This window comes from Caretta caretta, chromosome 5 (assembly GCF_965140235.1).
Source record: "Caretta caretta isolate rCarCar2 chromosome 5, rCarCar1.hap1, whole genome shotgun sequence".
Taxonomy (NCBI): domain Eukaryota; kingdom Metazoa; phylum Chordata; order Testudines; family Cheloniidae; genus Caretta; species Caretta caretta.
Genome location: NC_134210.1, coordinates 132,224,126 through 132,244,888, shown reverse-complemented (window position 1 = coordinate 132,244,888; position 20,763 = coordinate 132,224,126). Strand labels below are relative to the sequence as shown.

Sequence of the window (20,763 nt, the reverse complement as noted above, 5' to 3'; positions counted from 1 at the left end):
GGTCTTTGCACACCAGCAGCCCGAAGAACCGATAGAGGTTACTCCTGTGGCTTCCATTTATTAACATAACTGTCAATCACAATTTTTCACACCAAATAATACACATGTGTGATGGCAAGCGTGTCTAATACGTTCCTGTGTTCACCCTCTTAAAAGGTTTTGTACTCTTCTAGAAAGACTCCATGGAATTTCAGCTGCAAGTGTGCTGCTGCGGGATGATATTTTGCAGATTTCCTGTTTAATTTGTTCAGTGTGTTGAGGCTCCATGCAGATTAACTAAACAATCAAACATTGAAGGTGATGAGAACTCCATGCTCCCAAACTCTCCGAAGTCCAGTAATGACAGATTACCTCAGGTTTTATATTATCAACATGGCTTTGCAGAGTAAATGTAGAAAAGTTTGTTCCTTGTCCTTAATATTATACACTGAGACTTTCAAAAGTAACAGCGCCCCCCAGAGAGAAAAATTAACAAAAAACCCAATAGTCAGTCCGCGTTAATAAGCGAAGGTTTAATATCTCGTCTTCTGCTGCCTACTAAATTTTCTCCGAGCCCATTAGCAGTGCTGGGTCTTTTACTGACACAAGGGCCTTTTGGCTCTACTTGTTGAGACTTCTCACAGTGTTTTCTCTCTCTCATCATGATATCCTGTGTTGCTTTTGGGGGGCGGGGGAGGCGTGAAGTTTGTCATGTCAGTGGAGGTCTGCAGATGGTAGAGAGTGATCCTTAGTGGGGAGTGTGGAAGGCTCAGGGTTAAATATGGATGCCTTTCTGTGTGTCTAATTTAATGTTTAAAACATGAGACCCCCTAGTATTTCAATGAGTTTCTCAGCCAAAGAATGCTTGTAAAGTATACCCCAGTGCACCTTAATATGGGCATTGCTTCGTTGGGGATTTTCCCATTGTTACTTTTAAACGGTTCTCTCTTTTTTTTTTTAAATGTGTGGCCTTGTCATTTTTCTACTGGTGTCATGTGTACAACCACTTCTGTTGCGATACTGAAATCCCTGGAAGAGCTCTGTCCAAAGTTTGATCCGCCTTAACCATTGGAGGGCTATACTTCTCAGTGTTAAATATGTATGTTGTACAAATCATTCTGCCACCAACAATTGTTTAATAAGCACTATTTTGTATTACCGAGAGAAGAGGTTTAAGGTCTTGGGCTCACGTGCTCTAGCCCTGTAACAGCAAACTTCATCCTTACCATTTGGCAAATGTTTGCTGGTCACATCCGTGATGCTGGTTGGCATACACAGGAACAAATGAAGCGCAGTCATGCTGGCATGAACTCCCTAGAGATAAAGCCAGGGAAGTAATCAGTGCTTACCGAATGGAAATGGGCCAAAACTAACAGAGAAATAAATAATATTTTCAAGCTTTTAAGGGGCTATTAAAGCAATGGACAGTAAAAGATAAGCATTAAAGATACTAGTATCTCTAAAAGTCACTTTCCTTCCAAACCAATGCATGTCCCACAGAGACTGCACCAAAAGCAGTGATAGGTCTGGAGTGAAGGACAGCTGCAGTTATAATCTGTGTAGCTGCATTTCTACTAAATGTCAAAGTGTAAAGCGTTCTATGCTGTAATTTATCAGTAAGTTCATTGTCATATGCCTGACAGGTATATGGTTAACTTTGCAAAAGCATGGATGAAGGGAAATACAAACAAACATACTGGAAATGAAAAAAGACACTCCTTTTTCCGTCAAATCTGAGTGCAAATCGTACCGCTTTCCGTGGAGGGCCTGTAGACAATGAGTGACCTCTCAGAGCTAGAGAGCGTCTCCTGAGCTTCATTCCAGGAGCCCCTTCATAGGGCCAGCCGAGTCTGTTTGGGGCATGGCTACAGCTGAGGCTGCCTCCCAATCAGCCCAGCCTAAGGCTCCCAGCCCCGGCCCTCTCCCAGGGCTGGCTTTTAACCCCTTTGGGCCGGGAGCAGGTGACCATCCCGCTACAGGAGCATATTCATTTAACACTGGTTTCCATTGACAGCTCTGATGGGAAAAAGTTCTGCAAGCCATTTTGTGCAGAAACTGTTGAATTAAAATAAGATCCAAAACATTAGCTCTTATTTCTTACTGAGCTTGACAGTTCAACCAATACAAAAACCTGGTACCCTATAGTTGATGTTGCTCCCCTGCTTAATATAACCGTTATACGGACTATATAACAGGGACATGTTTTATGAGTATTCAGATAACTGGTTAAGGAAGGTTATGTAAATATTTTTACCTTTTGCGGCTCACCTGCTCCATTATTGACAATATTGATGTGCAAATTTCACCTTCCCCATTTCACAGACAACCTGATCTCCGATCCACAAAACTCAATGGCACGTTTGTCAGCATGCATGTCACTAATGGAGCTGGTGAAAAATGCTGATGGTTTTTGTGGGAGATGGTAAAATTATTATTATTTTTCAAAAATGTTCCCAAAAACAATTCAGTTCTTCCATAACCTGGGCTTTTTTGTTTGTTTTAAACCACTTTTTTTGGAGGATGGGGGAAATTCAGCGTTCAGAAACTAAAAAGGCGGAAGAATTATTCCATTGACTTAATGCTGTCTACCCTGGGGGTTCGGTTGGTTTAATGGCATTGCTCAGGGGTGTGGATTTTTCACATCCCCGAGTGACATAGCTGGGTCAGCTTAACATTTTAGTGTAGACCTGACCTTGGACTCTGGAATTCAGGCCCACTCCCTCAATCCAATATGGCCCTAATCTGCTGATCCCCAAAGTATGCTTCAAAGCCTGCCTCTTTTCTATGGCCTTGGGAAAGAAGGGGCTAGTTTAGGTTGAGCTCAGTGTAATGTGGGTTGGAATTATTGTCTGGAGTGAGTGTCTTCTCCCCGCGGTGGTTTGGGAAGCTGCTATGCTTATATTTGTTCTTTAAGCTGTCTGTCGTATCAGAGGTACCTGGAGCCTTTGGATAGGCAGTGTCTGATAGCCAAATAAATAACATGTTTTACACTACTTATTCTATTGCCTTCAGTATGGCCCATGGAGATGATGGGTATGCAATTAAAAAACCCGTGGCACTGAGCCTCAGAGCCCAGGACAGCTGACTCTGGCTCGCAGGGCTCTGGCTGCGGGACTATATCAAACTGCAGTGTAGATGTCTGGGCTTGGGCTGAAGCCTGGAGTTCGGGACCACGCGACAGGGGTGGGTCTCAGAGCCCGGGCTCCAGCCTGAGCTCAAATGTCTACATTGCAATTTTACAACCCTGCAGCCCAACCCCCCACGAACCCAAGTCAGCTGACCAAGGCCAGTCACGGCCATGCCACTGGTCTTTTATTGCAGTGTAGACATACCCAAACCAGGGCTCTGACTCAGGTTTGGTGTGTGGATGGAAGGGAAGCTTGGGCTCCATCAGTTTGACTTGGGTCAGCAAGCACTCAGGACCCAAGTCCTAGGTCCCTGTTAGGGGAGTGGGTCAGAGCCTAAATCTTGCATGACTCAGATTCAAGCCCTATCCTTTTGCAGTGTGGATGCAGCTCAAGCCACAAATTGGAGACAGAAGGTCTGCATAGAGCAGTATGGACATATTGGCATCTCTGTGAGACACGGGTCCAGTAACTGTAAACCCAGGTTTACAATGGAGTTTGGATGCTCAAGCACAGGCTTGGAAACACCAAGCCCAGGTCCCACAGATCTGGGCTCAGTGTACAATGTAGACATACCCTACAGATCCCATCATGAAGTCTTGCTTCAAGAGGCCTGGCCTGCCACATAGATCATTACTCAACTGCAGATCCCAGTATTCATTGGCTGCATCTCTGTATTGACTATAGGAGCATCATTTTAGTTCTGCATAGGTTGTGATGTCTTGTGTCTGGGAAGTCAAAGAAGTCTTGTTTCCTTCCAGGGTAAACACACCAATATAGCCAATTCATATCTTCTCTTTTTCATATATTTTAAGTATAATTCATGCAAATGAGAGATTTTTTGGTTTAGAAATCATTTAGTCTGGTTCTGTCTGTAAATGTTCTGGCTTGCCTAGGTCTACTTCAGTTAGCATGGTTTTCTCTTTTGAAAGCAGCCTAATCACCAGTGCTTTCTTTTCTCTCTTTAGCTGTGCCTCCCAAATTGAAGGAGCTGAAAAACCAGGAGTCCGCTGTGGGTCAGAAGCTAGTGCTCAGGTGTGAAGCCAATTCCGAATACCCCTCTCTCAGATTCAAATGGCTAAAGAATGGAAAAGAAATAACCAAAAAAAACAAACCGGAAAATGTCAAGATCTCCAAAAAACAAAAGTAAGTACAGTGATACATCTTGCAAGCTGGGCTGGGGGGAGAAAGTGGAATTATTCACCCAAGCACTGGGAGTATTAATGATCTCAGCATTCACAACTGAGTGCTGTGAAATAAGGAAAGAGAATTAATGGAAATAGGTTATCTTTATTTTCACTAGGACTTATATATTGTTGTCAAGTAATAACAAAAATGGAATATCTCATAACGAATACTCTATTTTTTATTCCGATTGTTGTTTTTTATAGTAAAGTGCAGACATTTTTTTAAACTAGTAAATCTTGGGTGCAGGCCATTGATAAAATCTCATATTTGTTGTTGAAGTCCCAGATTGTTTGAAACTATCAAAAGGAATAACGTTGAGTCTTGCATTGGAAGTTGCTGAGTGTCTCCCGTGTCATTCTGAGAGGCTTCAATTACCACTGGCTTTCCCGGGGCACTCCAAACTAGAGCTGTGTGGCTAATAGATTTTTTCGGTTTCTTGTGAATTCTGAAAAATCAAAAGAAAAATGAATTTTGGATCGATCCAAAAATGAAAAATTTTGGTATTTTTGTCCAATTGAAAAGTCAAAAAGAATTAGAATCATAGAATCATAGAATATCAGGGTTGGAAGGGACCTCAGGAGGTCATCTAGTCCAACCCCCTGCTCAAAAGCAGGACCAATCCCCAATTAAATCATCCCAGCCAGGGCTTTGTCAAGCTTGACCTTAAAAACTTCTAAGGAAGGAGATTCCACCACCTCCCTAGGCAACGCATTCCAGTGTTTCACCACCCTCCTAGTGAAAAAGTTTTTCCTAATATCCAACCTAAACCTCCCCCGCTGCAACTTGAGACCATTACTCCTTGTCCTGTCCTCTTCTACCACTGAGAATAGTCTAGAACCATCCTCTCTGGAACCACCTCTCAGGTAGTTGAAAGCAGCTATCAAATCCCCCCTCATTCTTCTCTTCTGCAGACTAAACAATCCCAGTTCCCTCAGCCTCTCCTCATAAGTCATGTGTTCCAGACCCCTAATCATTTTTGTTGCCCTTCGCTGGACTCTTTCCAATTTATCCACATCCTTCTTGTAATGTGGGGCCCAAAACTGGACACAGTCCTGCAGATGAGGCCTCACCAATATCGAATAGAGGGGGACGATCACGTCCCTCGATCTGCTCGCTATGCCCCTACTTATACATCCCAAAATGCCATTGGCCTTCTTGGCAACAAGGGCACACTGCTGACTCATATCCAGCTTCTCATCCACTGTCACCCCTAGGTCCTTTTCCGCAGAACTGCTGCCTAGCCATTCGGTCCCTAGTCTATAGCTGTGCATTGGGTTCTTCCGTCCTAAGTGCAGGACCCTGCACTTATCCTTATTGAACCTCATCAGATTTCTTTTGGCCCAATACTCCAATTTGTCTAGGTCCCTCTGTATCCTATCCCTGCCCTCCAGCGTATCTACCACTCCTCCCAGTTTAGCATCATCCGCAAATTTGCTGAGAGTGCAATCCACACCATCCTCCAGATCATTTATGAAGATATTGAACAAAACCGGCCCCAGGACCGACCCCTGGGGCACTCCACTTGACACCGGCTGCCAACTAGACATGGAGCCATTGGTCACTACCCGTTGAGTCCGACAATTGTTTTGGGTCGAACAAAACGTTTAGTTCAACCGAAAATGAAACACTTCATTTAGATATCAAGATTTTTTTAATATTCTATAAATTTTAAAAATAAAGTGTAAGGACATTTCTAAACAGAAAGTCATTTGGAATAAAAAAAATAGATCAGATCATTTCATTTAAAAAAGGTCAATATGGACTGTTTTGATTTTTTTCATATTTTTTTTAGTTCAACTGAAACAATTTGCCAGAATGGACAGAAATTTGCAAAATGTTTCAGTTGACCCAAATCTGCATTTTCACTGAAAAAAAAAGTTTTGGTCAAAAAAACGTTACGGCGCTCCAGTGAGAACCTCACAAGATTGGGCACTCCTCTGAGAGCTGTCAGAAATTCATGCTCCTGGTGGAGGAAAATGTCCTTACCAGGTGGCTGATGAAGCATGTGCGGGAAGAATCTGGAGCACTGTTTCTGTGTAAAAGGCAGTCAAAGAGAGAGAGAGAAGTTAAGTAATACCTTATTCTCTCATCTATGGAGGAGGGTTTGACATTCTATTCCCACAAGAATGTTTTGGTTTCAAAGAGCTGGTTTGCACCTTGTCCCTCTTACATAGAAGGGTGTATTAAAGGTACAGTAGAACCTCATAGTTACGAACACCTCGGGAATGCAGGTTGTTCATAACTCTGCAATCTTTGTAACTCTGAACAAAATGTTATGGTTGTTCTTTCAAAAAGTTTGCAACTGAACTTTGACTTAATACAGCTTTGAAACTTTACTATGCAGAAGAAAAAAAGCTACTTTCCCTTTATTTTTTTAGTAGTTTACATTTAAAACAGTACTATACTGTGTTTGCTTTGGGGGGGAGTTCCAGTTCCAAATGAGGTGTGTGGTTGACTGGTCAGTTTTGTAATTCTGGTGTTCATAACTCTGAGGTCCTACTGTGTGCATTTAAGACACTTGGGGCCCAATCCTGCACTCCTTGCTCAGGCTAAAGTGCTATTAACTTTACAGGATCAGATCTGAAGACACACTTTTCTGTAGAACAAACCACAACTGGTTTTGGTGTTTTGCTCTAAGGTGGGGGATTTTGTTGCATTTTCCTCTGAGGGGGTGAACACTTATTGTTGTGTGTCAAATCCTCCACCCAAATAGCAGCACTTAATCTTTTTGTGTTACACCAAGCATATCTGTTCTCGCTATCAAATGAATGAGACTGAAAAGATACATTCTCTCCTCTCTTACCCGGCATTGTCCTTGCAGTGCACTGCAGTATAGTCAGTGACAGAGGAAGCAGGAAGGGAGTCAGCTAGAGTAGCCACCCCTTGAGTCTGTCTGACTGTGACATAAAGAATTTTTGAAGTTTCTTGGCATGATAAAGAAAGGGCCCTTGCCCTCCGTACTTTGCACCTGTGAAGTCCTGGTAAGTGGAACTGTTCCAGGTGATAAATAGCCCAGTGAATCTAGACCTATTTGCAGAGTCAAGTGTTTCTTGCAGTGTAGTAATTTCAGTCTGTATTGTGGAGAAACCTGACCCTTGGCTGCCTATATGTGACAAATGCCATTTTTTCTTCTGTTTTGGCCAATTTTGTTCACCCTACATTATTTGATGTGCTTGAGGAGCTTTGTTGTATGACCATTGGAGAACATTGGACTAATGACTCTCTTAACTCACCAAATTTTGCCGGGAAATGTTGAGACCATTAGTGGAGGAGAGTATCAATGCTACCCTTTAGAAAGGGTGTAGAAGCAAAATCTCATAAAGAAGCAATTGTTAGGCCTTGGCCCAAGAAACTGTATCTGGATTCTGAGGAACTTGATCTCTGACCCTGTCTCAGAGGATTTATTGGGAAGGACTAATGAGGTAACTCTGGTAATACTTGGAATTCTCTGATTTCCCTGACACGCCCCCCCCCCCCCCACCCCAGTCTGCTTTTAGGCTAGGATACGGTACAGAGACTTACCTAGTTGGTCTGTTTGGCTACTGACCTTCTGGAAGTGGAAGCAAATCAAGTGCCTTTGCTGATTCTTTCAGATCTATCAGCTGCCTTCAGTACCACTGCCCGCATGATATTTGGGAATATGCCTGTGGAAACTGGCAGAGACAGCTGAAATTGCTCGAGTGGCTCTGTGCTTTTACCGAAAAGGTGATGAAGTTGTGACAAACTGCACAGGTGTTGTCTGTGAGGGTATATCTACCCTGCAATTAAAAACCCACGTGGCTGACCCATGCCAGCTGGCTATGGCTAAGGGGCTGTTTAATTGCCCTGTAGCCATTCCAACTCCAGCTGGAATCCAGGTTCTAGGACCCTGTGAGGTGGGAGGGTCCCAGACCTCAGGCTGCAGCCCAAGCCAGAACGTCTACACAGCAATTAAACAGCCCCTTAGCCTGAGCCCTGCAAGCCCAAGTCAGCTAGTACAGGCCAGCCCCAGGTGTCTAATTGCAATGTAGACATAGCCTGAGAGTCCTCACAGGTTAGCACTGACAGCTCCTCTGCCCTGACATCACTCCCATACTCTGTACCACAGGAGTCCGTTTGTCTGCCTTCCTGGTCCATATGTAGGTGAGGTGCTGTGAGTGAAGAGTGTCTAGCTGAGATTCGGAGATAGTCGCCTGTGGTGTGTCCCCAGCTGAAGGAATTTGTCATTCAGTATTGTAACTTGGGGAGAGAGTGGGCTTTTGTTATTGCTTTGGCTGCTACCACTCCAGGCCTGCGAAGAGATATGTATTGTTTTGGTGGAAGATCATGAACATAGCCCTTGGCTCAGTTGAAATTCATGTTTAGATTATACTGTACACATACATAGGACAGGAACATATTATAAAGCTAAATAAATAAGTGGAAAAATAATACAGTGCAGGTGAATGCAGTAAAGATCAGAATTATATTATGTGCAAATTGGATTAATGAAGGAACACAAGCAATTTCCCATACCAAGCTAAATGAATTTAAATGGTTAATATTTCTCTATTTTTAGTGTTTTTATGATACAAGATAATTGAGCAGGCAAATATTTCTTATTCTTGGGCTGCTATATTGTTATATGGACAATCAGTTTTAATATGGAATTTTTATAATAATGATCTATAAAAAGGTGTAGAGAGTCACCTGAGCTGGCTAGAATTAATATTTATTTTACAGACAAATGGCTACTTAAAGAGTGAGTTATATTGTGCTGCAGAAGACACACACTAGCATCATCAGGATTCAAGGCAGCCTAATGTTATTGGCTTCACCAATCCAGACAGTTCAGAAGAACAGTTTATACATATTAATAAAATTCCATTAAGGTTGAAAGTAGTGTCCAACCATCAACAGTGACTTTTGTTAATTTCAGATTTTACACACCAACTCTTTGCTCATTGTGTGGCTGCATAATAGAAAGTGCAAAGTCATTTCAAGAAAGAAACTTTTTTTTTAATTCCAACAAATTAGATGTAAAATTTTAGACAAAATGTAAAAATATCTGATAGGCAAAATAAGTGGCCAACTACTGAAACAGAAATGGAGTAGCTTTGCAGCTTCCTTTAAAATGACAGGGACGGTATGACCAACAGACACCAGAACCAACAGACTTTGGTGTGGAGGAGATGAAATTGCTGACTGTTATTTACTGGTGCAATATCCTGATGCATATTGTTAGCTAATGACATCTGCAGATGTGTCACAGATGCAGTATTTCCTTGGCCTATTAGCTTGCTTGAATGGGTTTATGATCTAATGCTGTTCACCTTGGGATAATCGTAGGTAAATCCCATATTGACATTTTGAACCCATTTTTTCATCTACAATGGACTTCAGGAATACCCCTGATATGAGTGGTCTCTGTCCAAGCCTGCTTGAAAGCCAGTGGGCTGGCTGATACAAAAGACTAAACATTTCCTTTGTATCAGTCGACATACCAGGTAATGCCATTCAGAGAAGTCTGGCACCAGTCCATGTCTTCTCACCCGTCAGTAAAATATTCACTCAGTTGCCCACTTCTAATGGCAACATTTCAGTTCTTCATCTTCTTTCTGTGCATTTCAAATCTTTCTGGCACCTGTGTCTAAATAATTTGCGCTTGCTGTTTCACCTGGCTGTTGATATTAGAAATGAAACCACTCATGAAATGCTGCATGCAAATGCACCAGCAGTTTGGGCTGCCATATCAGTTTCATTTGAATATTTGCTTACAGATAGCTATTCTGGATGACAGACAGAGAAAGTGTCATAGACTGGGACGTAGGCAGTTATACCTAGTGGCTAGAACGGTGGTGATCAGGTTTAGTGGACAGAGCCAGAGTCAAGCCAAGGGTCAGAGCCTGAGTAGCTGGGACAGTACATTGAAGCACAGATCTGGAACAAGGCAGGAGGACAGGGACAGGACAGGAAGGCAGCTTCGAGACCCTCAGTCTATGATACTGAGCCCTCCTATTGTCTGGGCTTTGATGCATTCTTGGTGGGGTTTTCTTCCTTCCATGCATGCATATAAGCCCAGGATTTTTTGGCTGCTTCCTCATTTAAAGTGATTAATGAGTTTGGGTGTGCATGCAGTTATTTGAATTGTAGCATTAGCTAACAATAAGTGCCTATAATACCACTGATGCTATGAATATTCAATTTCTTTCTCAGATTTGGAACTACTGCTATGGATTTTGCACCTAGGAAAAATAACAAAATGCCAGGCTTGTTAGACTTCCACAACTAATTTGACTAATTTGACTCCTAACTTCCTTTTTCTATTCTAAAATTAAAAGTTTAGACCTCACTGTTTTTTCTAAGTTAACGTAATGACCTGTGCAGAGTAGAGGGTTTGTTCCTCTGCTACAAGTGCCACATAGATGGTTCTCATGGATCTTGATACGTGAGATAGAGAGAGGAAAGTAGACCACTCAACGTGAACTGAAATGTGGTAGGAGTCCAAAATATGAGAGACTGTTGAAACTGTGCTTTTAATTATTGTGGACACGATACACCTGAATGTTGGTCTTGCACAAGACTGTAAACTAAATATGCAGTACCTTGAATCATTGAATATCACGGTTGGAAGAGACCTCAGGAGGGATAGTCCAACCCCCTGCTCAAAGCAGGACCAATCCCCAATTTTTGCCCCAGATCCCACATGGCCCCCCTCAAGGATTGAACTCACAACCCTGAGGTTTAGCAGGCCACTGCTCAAACCACTGAGCTATCGCTCCCCACTGCATTCTCTGGTTATCAGAATTTTATTCCCATTTCATGGGATAAGAGGGAAGGTCCTCTCATGGATCAGCAACTGCTTTAAAAGACAGGAAATAAAAGGTAGGAATAAATGGTCAGCTTTCAGAATGGAGAGAGATAAATAGTGATGTCCCCCAGAGATCTGTACTGGGACCAGTCCTATTCAACACATTCATAAATGATCTGGAAAAAGAGGTAAGCAGAGAGGTGTCAAAATTTGCAGACAATACAAAATTACTCAAGACAATTAAGTCCAAAGCTGACTGTGGGGACTCACAAAACTGGGTGACTGGGCAACAAATGGCCGATGAAACTCTATGTTGATGAATGCAAAGTCATGCACATCGGAAAACATAAGCCAACTTATACATACAAAATTATGGGGTATGAATTAGCTGTTACCACAGAAGAAAGAGATCTTGGAGTCGTGGATAGTTCTCTGAAAACATCCACTCAATATGCAGCAGCAGCCAAAAAAGCAAATATTTGGAAAGGGATAGATAATAAGACAGAAAATGTAATACCACAATGTAAATCCATGGTATGCCCCACCTTGAATACTGAATGCAGTTCTGATTGCCCCATCTCAAAAAAGATCTATTAGAATTGGAAAAGGTACAGAGAAGGGCAACAAAAATGATTAAGAATCATAGAATCATAGAATATCAGGGTTGGAAGGGACCTCAGGAGGTCATCTAGTCCAACCCCCTGCTCAAAGCAGGACCAATCCCCAATTAAATCATCCCAGCCAGGGCTTTGTCAAGCCTGACCTTCAAAACTTCTAAGGAAGGAGATTCTACCACCTCCCTAGGTAACGCATTCCAGTGTTTCACCACCCTCCTAGTGAAAAAGTTTTTCCTAATATCCAACCTAAACCTCCCCCGCTGCAACTTGAGACCATTACTCCTTGTCCTGTCCTCTTCTACCACTGAGAATAGTCTAGAACCATCCTCTCTGGAACCACCTCTCAGGTAGTTGAAAGCAGCTATCAAATCCCCCCTCATTCTTCTCTTCTGCAGACTAAACAATCCCAGTTCTCTCAGCCTCTCCTCATAACTCATGTGTTCCAGACCCCTAATCATTTTTGTTGCCCTTCGCTGGACTCTCTCCAATTTATCCACATCCTTCTTGAAGTGTGGGGCCCAAAACTGGACACAGTACTCCAGATGAGGCCTCACCAATGTCGAATAGAGGGGGACAATCACGTCCCTCGATCTGCTCGCCATGCCCCTACTTATACATCCCAAAATGCCATTGGCCTTCTTGGCAACAAGGGCACACTGCTGACTCATATCCAGCTTCTCGTCCACTGTCACCCCTAGGTCCTTTTCCGCAGAGCTGCTGCCTAGCCATTCGGTCTCTAGTCTGTAGCTGTGCATTGGGTTCTTCCGTCCTAAGTGCAGGACCCTGCACTTATCCTTATTGAACCTCATCAGATTTCTTTTGGCCCAATCCTCCAATTTGTCTAGGTCCCTCTGTATCCTAGTTTGGAACAGCTTCCATATGAGAAGAGATTAGAGTTTGGAACAGCTTCCATATGAGAAGAGATTAAAAAGACTGGGACTTTTCAGCTTGGAAAAGAGACGACTAAGGAGGGGATATGATAGAAGTCTGTACAATCATGAATGGTGTGGAGGAAGTGAATTAATAAGGAAGTGTTCTTTACTCCCTCACATGACATAAAACCAGGGGTAACCCAATGAAATTAATATGCAACAGGTTTAAAACAACCAACATAATGCACAGTCAAGCAGGGCCAGATTTAGGGGCAGGTGACACAGGCAACCAGGTGGGCATTGGGCTTGGGGTGCTGTTTTTGTTGTTAGCGACAAAAGGTCAAATAGGATGTTTGAAGTAACGGTTCAAGTATTCCGTATGTGGATTCATTTTTCACTAATCACCTTAGAATGTTCTGGATCTTTATAGGATCTCATAAGGTATTCAAACATTTAACAAATGGAGGGGGAGCGCCAAAGATGTTCCTCACTTGCTGAGCCATTTGGTCGAGACTGGCCCTGCAGTCAACTTGTGGAACTCGTTGCCAGGGGATGTTGTGAAGGCCAAAACTATAACCGGGTTCAAAAAACTAACTAGATAAGTTCATGGAGGATAGGTCTGTTAGCTGTTAGCCAAGATGGTCAGGGATGCAATCCTATGCTCTGGGTGTCTCTAGCCCCTGACTGCCAGAAGCTGGGAGTGGACAACAGGGGATGGACCACTCGATTGCCTATTCTGTTCATTACCTCTGAAGCACCTGGCATTGGCCACTGTTGGAAAATAGGACACTGGGCTAGATGGACCATTGGTCTGACCCAGTATGGCCGTTCTTATGTTCTTACATATTCTTATCCCACATCATCCACAAGCAGCTAGCATCATGCCACCTGAACTCCAGCCAGGAAGGTGGATCAATGAATACTATTCCATGGATTGGCTCCACAACGTTAGCGGGCCCCCTCTCAGCCTATCAGTGGGGTGATGTTGCATCCTGAGTTAGCCGGCCTAGGCTCTGCCAGCCTCTGGTTTGCTCTATTGGCCTACTCCTTCTTCCAGTGGTGCTGGAACATTTTTAGTAGTGGGGATGCTGAAAGCCAGCCCCCTTAACCCTGTCCACCTCTCCCTGCCCCTGAGGCTGGGAGCAGGGCTGTGTCTCCAGAAGTGGGGGGACTTGGACAGGGGTAAGGGGGCTGAGGCCACAGCTGGGGGTGGGCATGGGGCCAGGAATGGAGCCCCGGGTTGGGGGTGGCGGTCGGGACCCCACGTGCAGGGCCAAGAGCAGAGCCTCGGCTGTGGGACCATGCGCAGGGCCCTGGGTGTGGAGCCCTGGGAGCGTGGAGCCTGGCGCGGGGCCTTGGGCATGGGGCCAGCGGCTGGGGAGCATGGCCGGCGGCCGGGGCTCCAGGAGCAGAGCCCCGGGTGTGGGGTCGGAAGTGGGGCCCCAGGAGAGGAGGCCTGGGAGCAGGGGGTGGGGCTGGTGGCCGGGACCCGAGCCCCAGGTGAGGTGAGGGGTTGTGGAGTGGAGGGCCGGGAACAGGGCATAGGCGTGGGAAGCACCCCCAGATTTAATGCATGGAGCCAGCGACTGGGGAGTGGGGCACAAGGCTGGTGGCCGCCCATAAAACCTGGGGTGCTACAGCACCCTACTTCCCGCATCTATGCCGCCTTCTCCCTCTGATAATGGCCTGCGGGTCTGCAGCCTCCCATCTCCCCAATGGCTTGAGTCTACAGCTCCCCTCCCCCAGCATCTGTTCTGATTCATCTCCTCCACAGTTGTGCCTTCGTGTGAAAACGGGAAACCTTAAGCTACTTTGCAACAACTGCTCCATACTGTTGCAGGACCAATAGGCACAAGGAAGAGCTGAGAAGGGGCACTGGCTGGCTCTAGGGATTGGTACTAGGGTAGATAGAGCCTTTTACCTCTAGGTTGCCACCTCCAATTTGAATCCAGCCCAGCCCATCCGTTCCTGATCATCATTTCAGTTCGATGAGTGCTTGGCACCCTGTGTGCAGAGAGCTAAGAGTCTCAGGCTGTGGCCACACACCAAGCATTGCAGTGGCTATGTTGCTGTAGTATACACACTTGCCACAGCGAAAGAAGGGTTTTTTCCATCGCTCTAGTAATCAAACCCTTGATTCTTCCGTCCACCTACCAGTGTCTACAGCAGGGCTTAGGTTGGCTTAAAGACTTCTCTCAAGGGTGTGAATTTTTCACACCCCTGAGCAATGTCGCCCTGTTGACCTACAGTTGAGGTGTCGAACAGGCCTTAGTTCTGCTAGGAGTTCACAAGTGTCCACAATATAACAACCACCCCTTCATGTAGCCTCAAATTCCTACCATATTGGCACTCTCAGCAGTGAGATCAAAGAGTGAATTACCCTCTCCTCCTTAGAGATGGTCTGCCCCGGGCAGAGCTAAACCAGATTGGCCTGGCAGCGTGAGGAAGCCTATGGCTAAACCGCTTGTGCTGTACCTGTTCTGTGGCCATACAGAGAGCTGAGAATGACAGGTCCAGGTAATGGAATTACTGAGGTTACTTGTGGTGAGGGCCCTGCTGAGAGACACTAGAATGTGCTCCTACCAAATAAATGGGCAGGCAGGAGTTCTGCATTTTAAAATCTAATCTTAAAACCTTGGAGACTGATTAAATTACATCTCCTTGCCAGGAACAAAATGTAGCCTCATGCAGATTAACTGCTGTCCACATTTTTTTGTTTGCGCTGGACAGTGATTTCCTAGTGGGGTTTCAAAGGTTGCTTAAAGAGCTTCTTGCTATCTCATGATTATTTATTCAGATGCTAGAAACTATAGTACTTGCACAGAACTCTGCTACTGGCAGCATGAACCCCAATGACAGGAGAATCTATCTATATTTTGTACAGGCACCCATCTCCGTGGTGTTGGAGTACCTCCGGGTCCAGTTTCTTGAAGGGAGAAGGCTGGTTTTTGTAGATTTCCCTTAATAACAAAGCGAACTCTCAAGCAGAAAAGTATAAACAAACAAATGTATTTATTTCAGCTCTTTCATGTGCCTATTCTGCAGAGTTCTCCAAACTCTGGTTGGGGTAAACTGGTGTAGTCAGAGGATGGAAGATGAATTTCTTCATTGGATAAATGCATTAGCTGCTTGTCATGATTATTACTCCGATAAAAGATGTAACGTGTTTCTCCTGATTCCACAGGAAGTACTCGGAACTTCACATTTCGAAAGCATCGCTGGCGGACGCTGGGGAATACACATGCAAAGTGAGCAACAAACTAGGGAATGACAGCACCAAAGCCAGCATCACCATCACGGACACCAATGGTAAGACATGGCTATTTGTTTAACTGCAGTTTAAAAGTTCTTGCATTAAAAGAGCCATCCGGCCAAAAGGGTCTGTAGGTGAATGAGAACCTTGCAAGCATTGCAAGAGGTGCGTCCCCACTAGACCACACTGGAAGCAAAATAGAGATGAAAACACGTGAGTCTATTGTGGTGTAAATAAAATAAATTTAAAAACATTAGGCCTGATGTAGGTATAGCCTATTTAGATTAAATTGGTCCTCCTTATGCAAACAAGCGGAGTCAGCATTACAATAGCACCCTGAAGATTCCACAGAGATTGACACCCCATTGTGCTAGGCGCTGTACAAACACATAGTGAGACTCAGCCCCGGCACCAAAGGCCTTATAATCTAAACAGACAAGACCGACAAAGGGTGTAAGAAAGAGGATAATACTGTTTCCATTATACAAAAGAGTAACTGAGGCACATAGAGATTAAGTCTGTGGCAGCGCAGGCAATTGAACCCAGCTCTCCTGAGTCCCAGTCCAGTGCCTTTCCTCAAAACCAGCCCACATCTCTAGGTAATATTCGTGTGGCTACGGAATGTGACCACCTCTCTTTTCACATATGTCGATAGTTGTCCTGAAAGCTGGCACGTGAGAGAAATGTTTTAATGCAAGCTACGTGATCAACATATGAAGTCATTCACAGACATAAGCCTGTCTCATATACTGTCATTTAGACTTGTGATTTGAGGACTGGAGGGTCTGAGCAAGCAAAGCTCTCAAGCTTATTCAAAGTCATTTGAAGCTACAAAATTATATTTTTCAAGGCTTCTTTCTGTTTCACTGATAGGAATTGTGACATATGCTTCTAGCAAAATTTAGTTTGTATCACTGTATATAAACCTTTCTGGTTATGACCAGTTGGCAGGTATATGCTTAAACTCTGTTTCTTGGACTTGTTGTTGAGTAATTAAAACGTATTAACAGTTGAAATTCAAGTAGGAGGCCTGTGGGGGTGGGGGGGATCATACACCTGATTAGATCAATACAGCAACTAAAAGACAACTTTTGTCTCTTAATGTGATGGAATTTGAAGACATCATTACAATGCAATGCACGTTTGTTGCACACTGTGCCCTGAACTAGGAGGTAGGTACCATGCTAATTGGAAAATGAAACTATAATCTTTATTTGTCATCAGTGTAAGTCTTTGGGCTTTTTTGTTAATGTATGGTTGTGCAATGACTCTTAGTGTGGGTGTATAGAATAGAATAGAATAGAATAGAATAGAATATCTCAAATACTCCTGAACGTAAGGAAAGTTTGGTCCTGATCTAAACTTTGCAGCTGTCCCTTGTCTCTCTGAAGAGGCTGAACCCTAGATCTAAACTAAATCTGATAAGCCGATATCAAACACCAGTCCATACTGTGTAGTAATACTCGATTTGATAAATAAATTCAGCATACATATGTGATGGCCTCACTGACACTGCCCATCTCAGCTGGTTCTACTAGCAAACCAAACCTCTGAGCAGCTGCTATTGTTGGCGGAATTTTCCATCCAAAATTCAGGGCAGCATGGGTAACATCTGGTGACTACAAAAGCACTGGTTCCCCACTGTCTCAGAGAGCTGTATCCATTCACCAGATTCTGATACCCACTGTACCAGTGACCTTCTCACCCCTTGTTCCTCTGCTGCCAGTGACCTCTTCCCCTTTCGACCTTAATGATAGATTTGGGATCCAACCTCTGTCATGAGGCCTGAAGTGTAGACATTATGTGGCTCCTATTCACATGTGTGGTCTGTAACTTGCCATAATAATAAAAACTCATTCAGCTCTTCTGTATCAGCTTCCACTTCCATCTCACAGTCACTGAAGGAGCCTGGAAATGGCCAGGTGCTGTGGCTGGCTGAGGTCTGGAGCAGTCCAAGTGCTGTTGCGGAATGTTAGCACATGTAGAGTTGAATGGAAGCCAAGCGCAGTGGTGCAGTAGAGAGGTGGGATCCCAAGTTCATCCCTGGTTGTGGGGGTTACCACCTGATGGCAGGATGGCGAGCCAGGTATAAGCGACAAAGTTTCGGTATGTATCAGTGGCTGAGAACCATTGCTTTTAACATCCATTTAATTAAAGAAAGTGATCGCTGCTGGAATTTGTGTGTTTATACAGTCGCAGTGTCGTAACCCCATATTCTCTTCATTACATTCTAAATGCAATAATAAAGAATAGTCGTATGTATGTAGTAGTATTAATTATTTGAGTTCTGGTAGCACCTAGAGGCTCCAGTCCTGTTGTGCTAGTTGCTGTACAAACATAAATTAGGCGGAGGTGGGAGCAGCCCCTATAGTTAATGTTCTGCACTTTCCGTTATAAGATCCTGTTTTCAGTGCTGTCTAACATGATCAGACTTCACTTGTTTGGGCTGAAATTTGTCACGTGTCTGATCTGGGCTGAATTTATGTATTTATTTGTTTAAATTTCAGCTAAAATGGTTCAGCTGTTTCTGGGAATGAGATTATATTAAAAGATTGTGACATTCCCCAGGGTACAATCTGGACTGTTGAACAGCTGTGACCCCTCAGTTCTGGAGTGCCTTTTACACTGCTTTGCTGTGAGAGCAACCACTCCTGGTCTGCTCGCACCCATCCTCCAGCATGTAAATTACTCCCAGCTATACTGTATGAGCGGTATGGGCAGCCACTCTTGAATTATACTGCAGGACAACAGCAGCAAATTTCCAGTCCCAGACTGTCCCCCAGAAATGTGCGTCTTGCACTGCCAAGCCCTCTCCTGGACAACACAAGCTCACATAAAGGCCGTCATTTTATTAATAGAAAATGATATGCACAAATCCTGTTATCTCAAACGGAGTTTCCCAAACACTTCAGTCCAAGCACACACTGGCTTAAATAAAACAATAAAACAAGTTTATTAACTATGGAAGGATAGATTTTAAGTGATTATAAGTAATGAGGCATAAAAATCAGAGTTGGTTACAAGAAAATAAAAGTGAAACACTCCTGCAGGGGTCGGCAACCTTTCAGAAGTGGTGTGCCAAGTCTTCATTTAGTCACTTTAATTTAAGGTTTCGCGTGACCGTAATACATTTTAATGTTTTTTAGAAGGTCTCTCTCTATAAGTCTATATATTATATAACTAAACTATTGTTGTATGTAAAGTAAACAAGATTTTCAAAATGTTTAAGAAGCTTCATTTAAAATTAAATTAAAATGCTGATCTTACGCCACCGGCCCGCTCAGCCCGCTGCCAGCCTGGGGCTCTGTTCACCTAGGCCGGCAGCAGGCTGAGCGGGGCCTGCGGTTGGGATCCCGGCTGGCAAGGGGCCGGCAGCCAGAACCCCAGACTGGCAGTGGCTCAGCCCGCTGCCGGTCTGGGGTTCCATCCACTGGCTCCTGCCAGCCAGGGTCCCGGCTGCTGGCCCCTCTCAGCCCACTGCTGGTCTGGGATCCTGGCCCTGCCCACATAGAGTGGGTACCTACCTTCTCCCTGGTTCTAGCCCATTCTCTTCCTCCCTCTCTGCACTGAGCTGAGGGTGGGGGTGCACTGAGCACAGGGCTGGGGGCGAAGGAGCAGGCTGGGGGTTGGGGTGTAGGGTCTGGCCAGGAGCTAGAATGAGGGAGGGGGCCCAGGGTTGGGGCAGGAGGTTTGGGTGTGGAGTGCTTACCTGGGCAGCTCCCATTTGTTGCAAGGGGTGCAGGTGGGAATGTGGGGGGGGTGCAGGAGCTCCCATTTGGTGCTCAGGGTGGGGGTGGGAATGTGGGGGGTTCTGGAGTCAGGGCTGGGATCGTGGGGGGGTGCTGGGGTCAGAGCAGAGGGCTGGGAGTGTGGGGGGTGCAGGGGTCAGGGCAGGGGGCTGGGGGGTGTGGGGGGGGTGTAGGGGTCAGGGCAGAGGGCTGGGAGTGTGGCCTAGGGTCGTGGGGGTGCTCCCAGCCCCCTGCCCAGAGCAGCTCACAGCAGGGGACTGGAGGGGATCTGCCCTGATTCCACCCCCCTTCCCCAAGACCCCATCCCCACCTCTTCTCCGCCTCCTCCCCGGAGCAGCGAGCGTGCTGCGGCTCCACTTCTCCCCCGCCCTCGCAAGGGCCATCAGCTGATGGGCAGCAGGGAGGGAGAGGAGGAGGGGCAGGAACCCAGCATGCCGGGGGAAGAGGCAGGGGAAGAGGAGCTCTCCTGCCCTGCAGCAGCAGCCGGCAGGACCAAGCTTCTTCATCCTGCCCCTGCTAGGGGGTGGGTGGAGAAGAGCAGGCCGGGGCGGGCAGGATTTTGAATGGCTCGCTGCTGCCTGCCGGGGTCCCGGCCCGGATTCGGCAGCGGGCTGAGCGGGGAGGGTGGCTGGGACCCAGCAGGCAGTAGCGTGCCATTAAAAATCGGCTTGCTTGCCATCTTTGGCACGTGTGCCATAGGTTGCCGACCCCTGGTCTAATGTAAAAGATAAAACTCCAAGCAGGATTCTTTATAGGAACCCCAGAACTTCCATCCCTTCTCAGCAGCTGGGAATTGCTCTTGGACAGTAAGTCCTCCTACCTATTGTAGTGACACCTGGTTAGGTGAAGCCTTTTGGTTGTGGAACGTGTTCTGAGGCCCTTTCTGGGAATACATGTGCTCATTATGCAGGGACTGCACTAACTGGTGAGTGTTTAGGAGTAGCTTTTATCTGGAAAACTTTCCCATATCTGTCAGACATGGGTCCCCACTGCTGGTATGCATGCTTTTCAGTCCATTTATTTCCTTATTTAAAGGCTTAAAATATCCCTTTCCAAAGCACCAAGGCATGCATACAAATCCATCTGAAAACACATTCAGAAATCCTAATGGTTGACGCAACTGCCGTGTACTTTTGTCATCTCTAAGATAATTAATTACTGTAATGCACTCCTAACTGAGCTTCCCTTGAAATTAATCTGGAGGTTGAAGT

General features: G+C 45.2%; 1 protein-coding gene across 10 annotated transcripts in view; it reads left to right on the top strand.

The window, feature by feature from the left end:
• The window catches only part of NRG1 (neuregulin 1), a 763,523-nt gene that overhangs the window by 559,307 nt on the left and 183,453 nt on the right, over positions 1-20,763 (top strand). For all 10 annotated transcript variants that reach the window (XM_048851616.2, XM_048851621.2, XM_075128909.1 and 7 more), the window contains 2 exons: positions 4,073-4,250; positions 15,735-15,859. In XM_048851616.2, the coding sequence (XP_048707573.1) occupies positions 4,073-4,250; positions 15,735-15,859 (303 nt within the window). The remainder of the gene's footprint in view (positions 1-4,072; positions 4,251-15,734; positions 15,860-20,763) is intronic.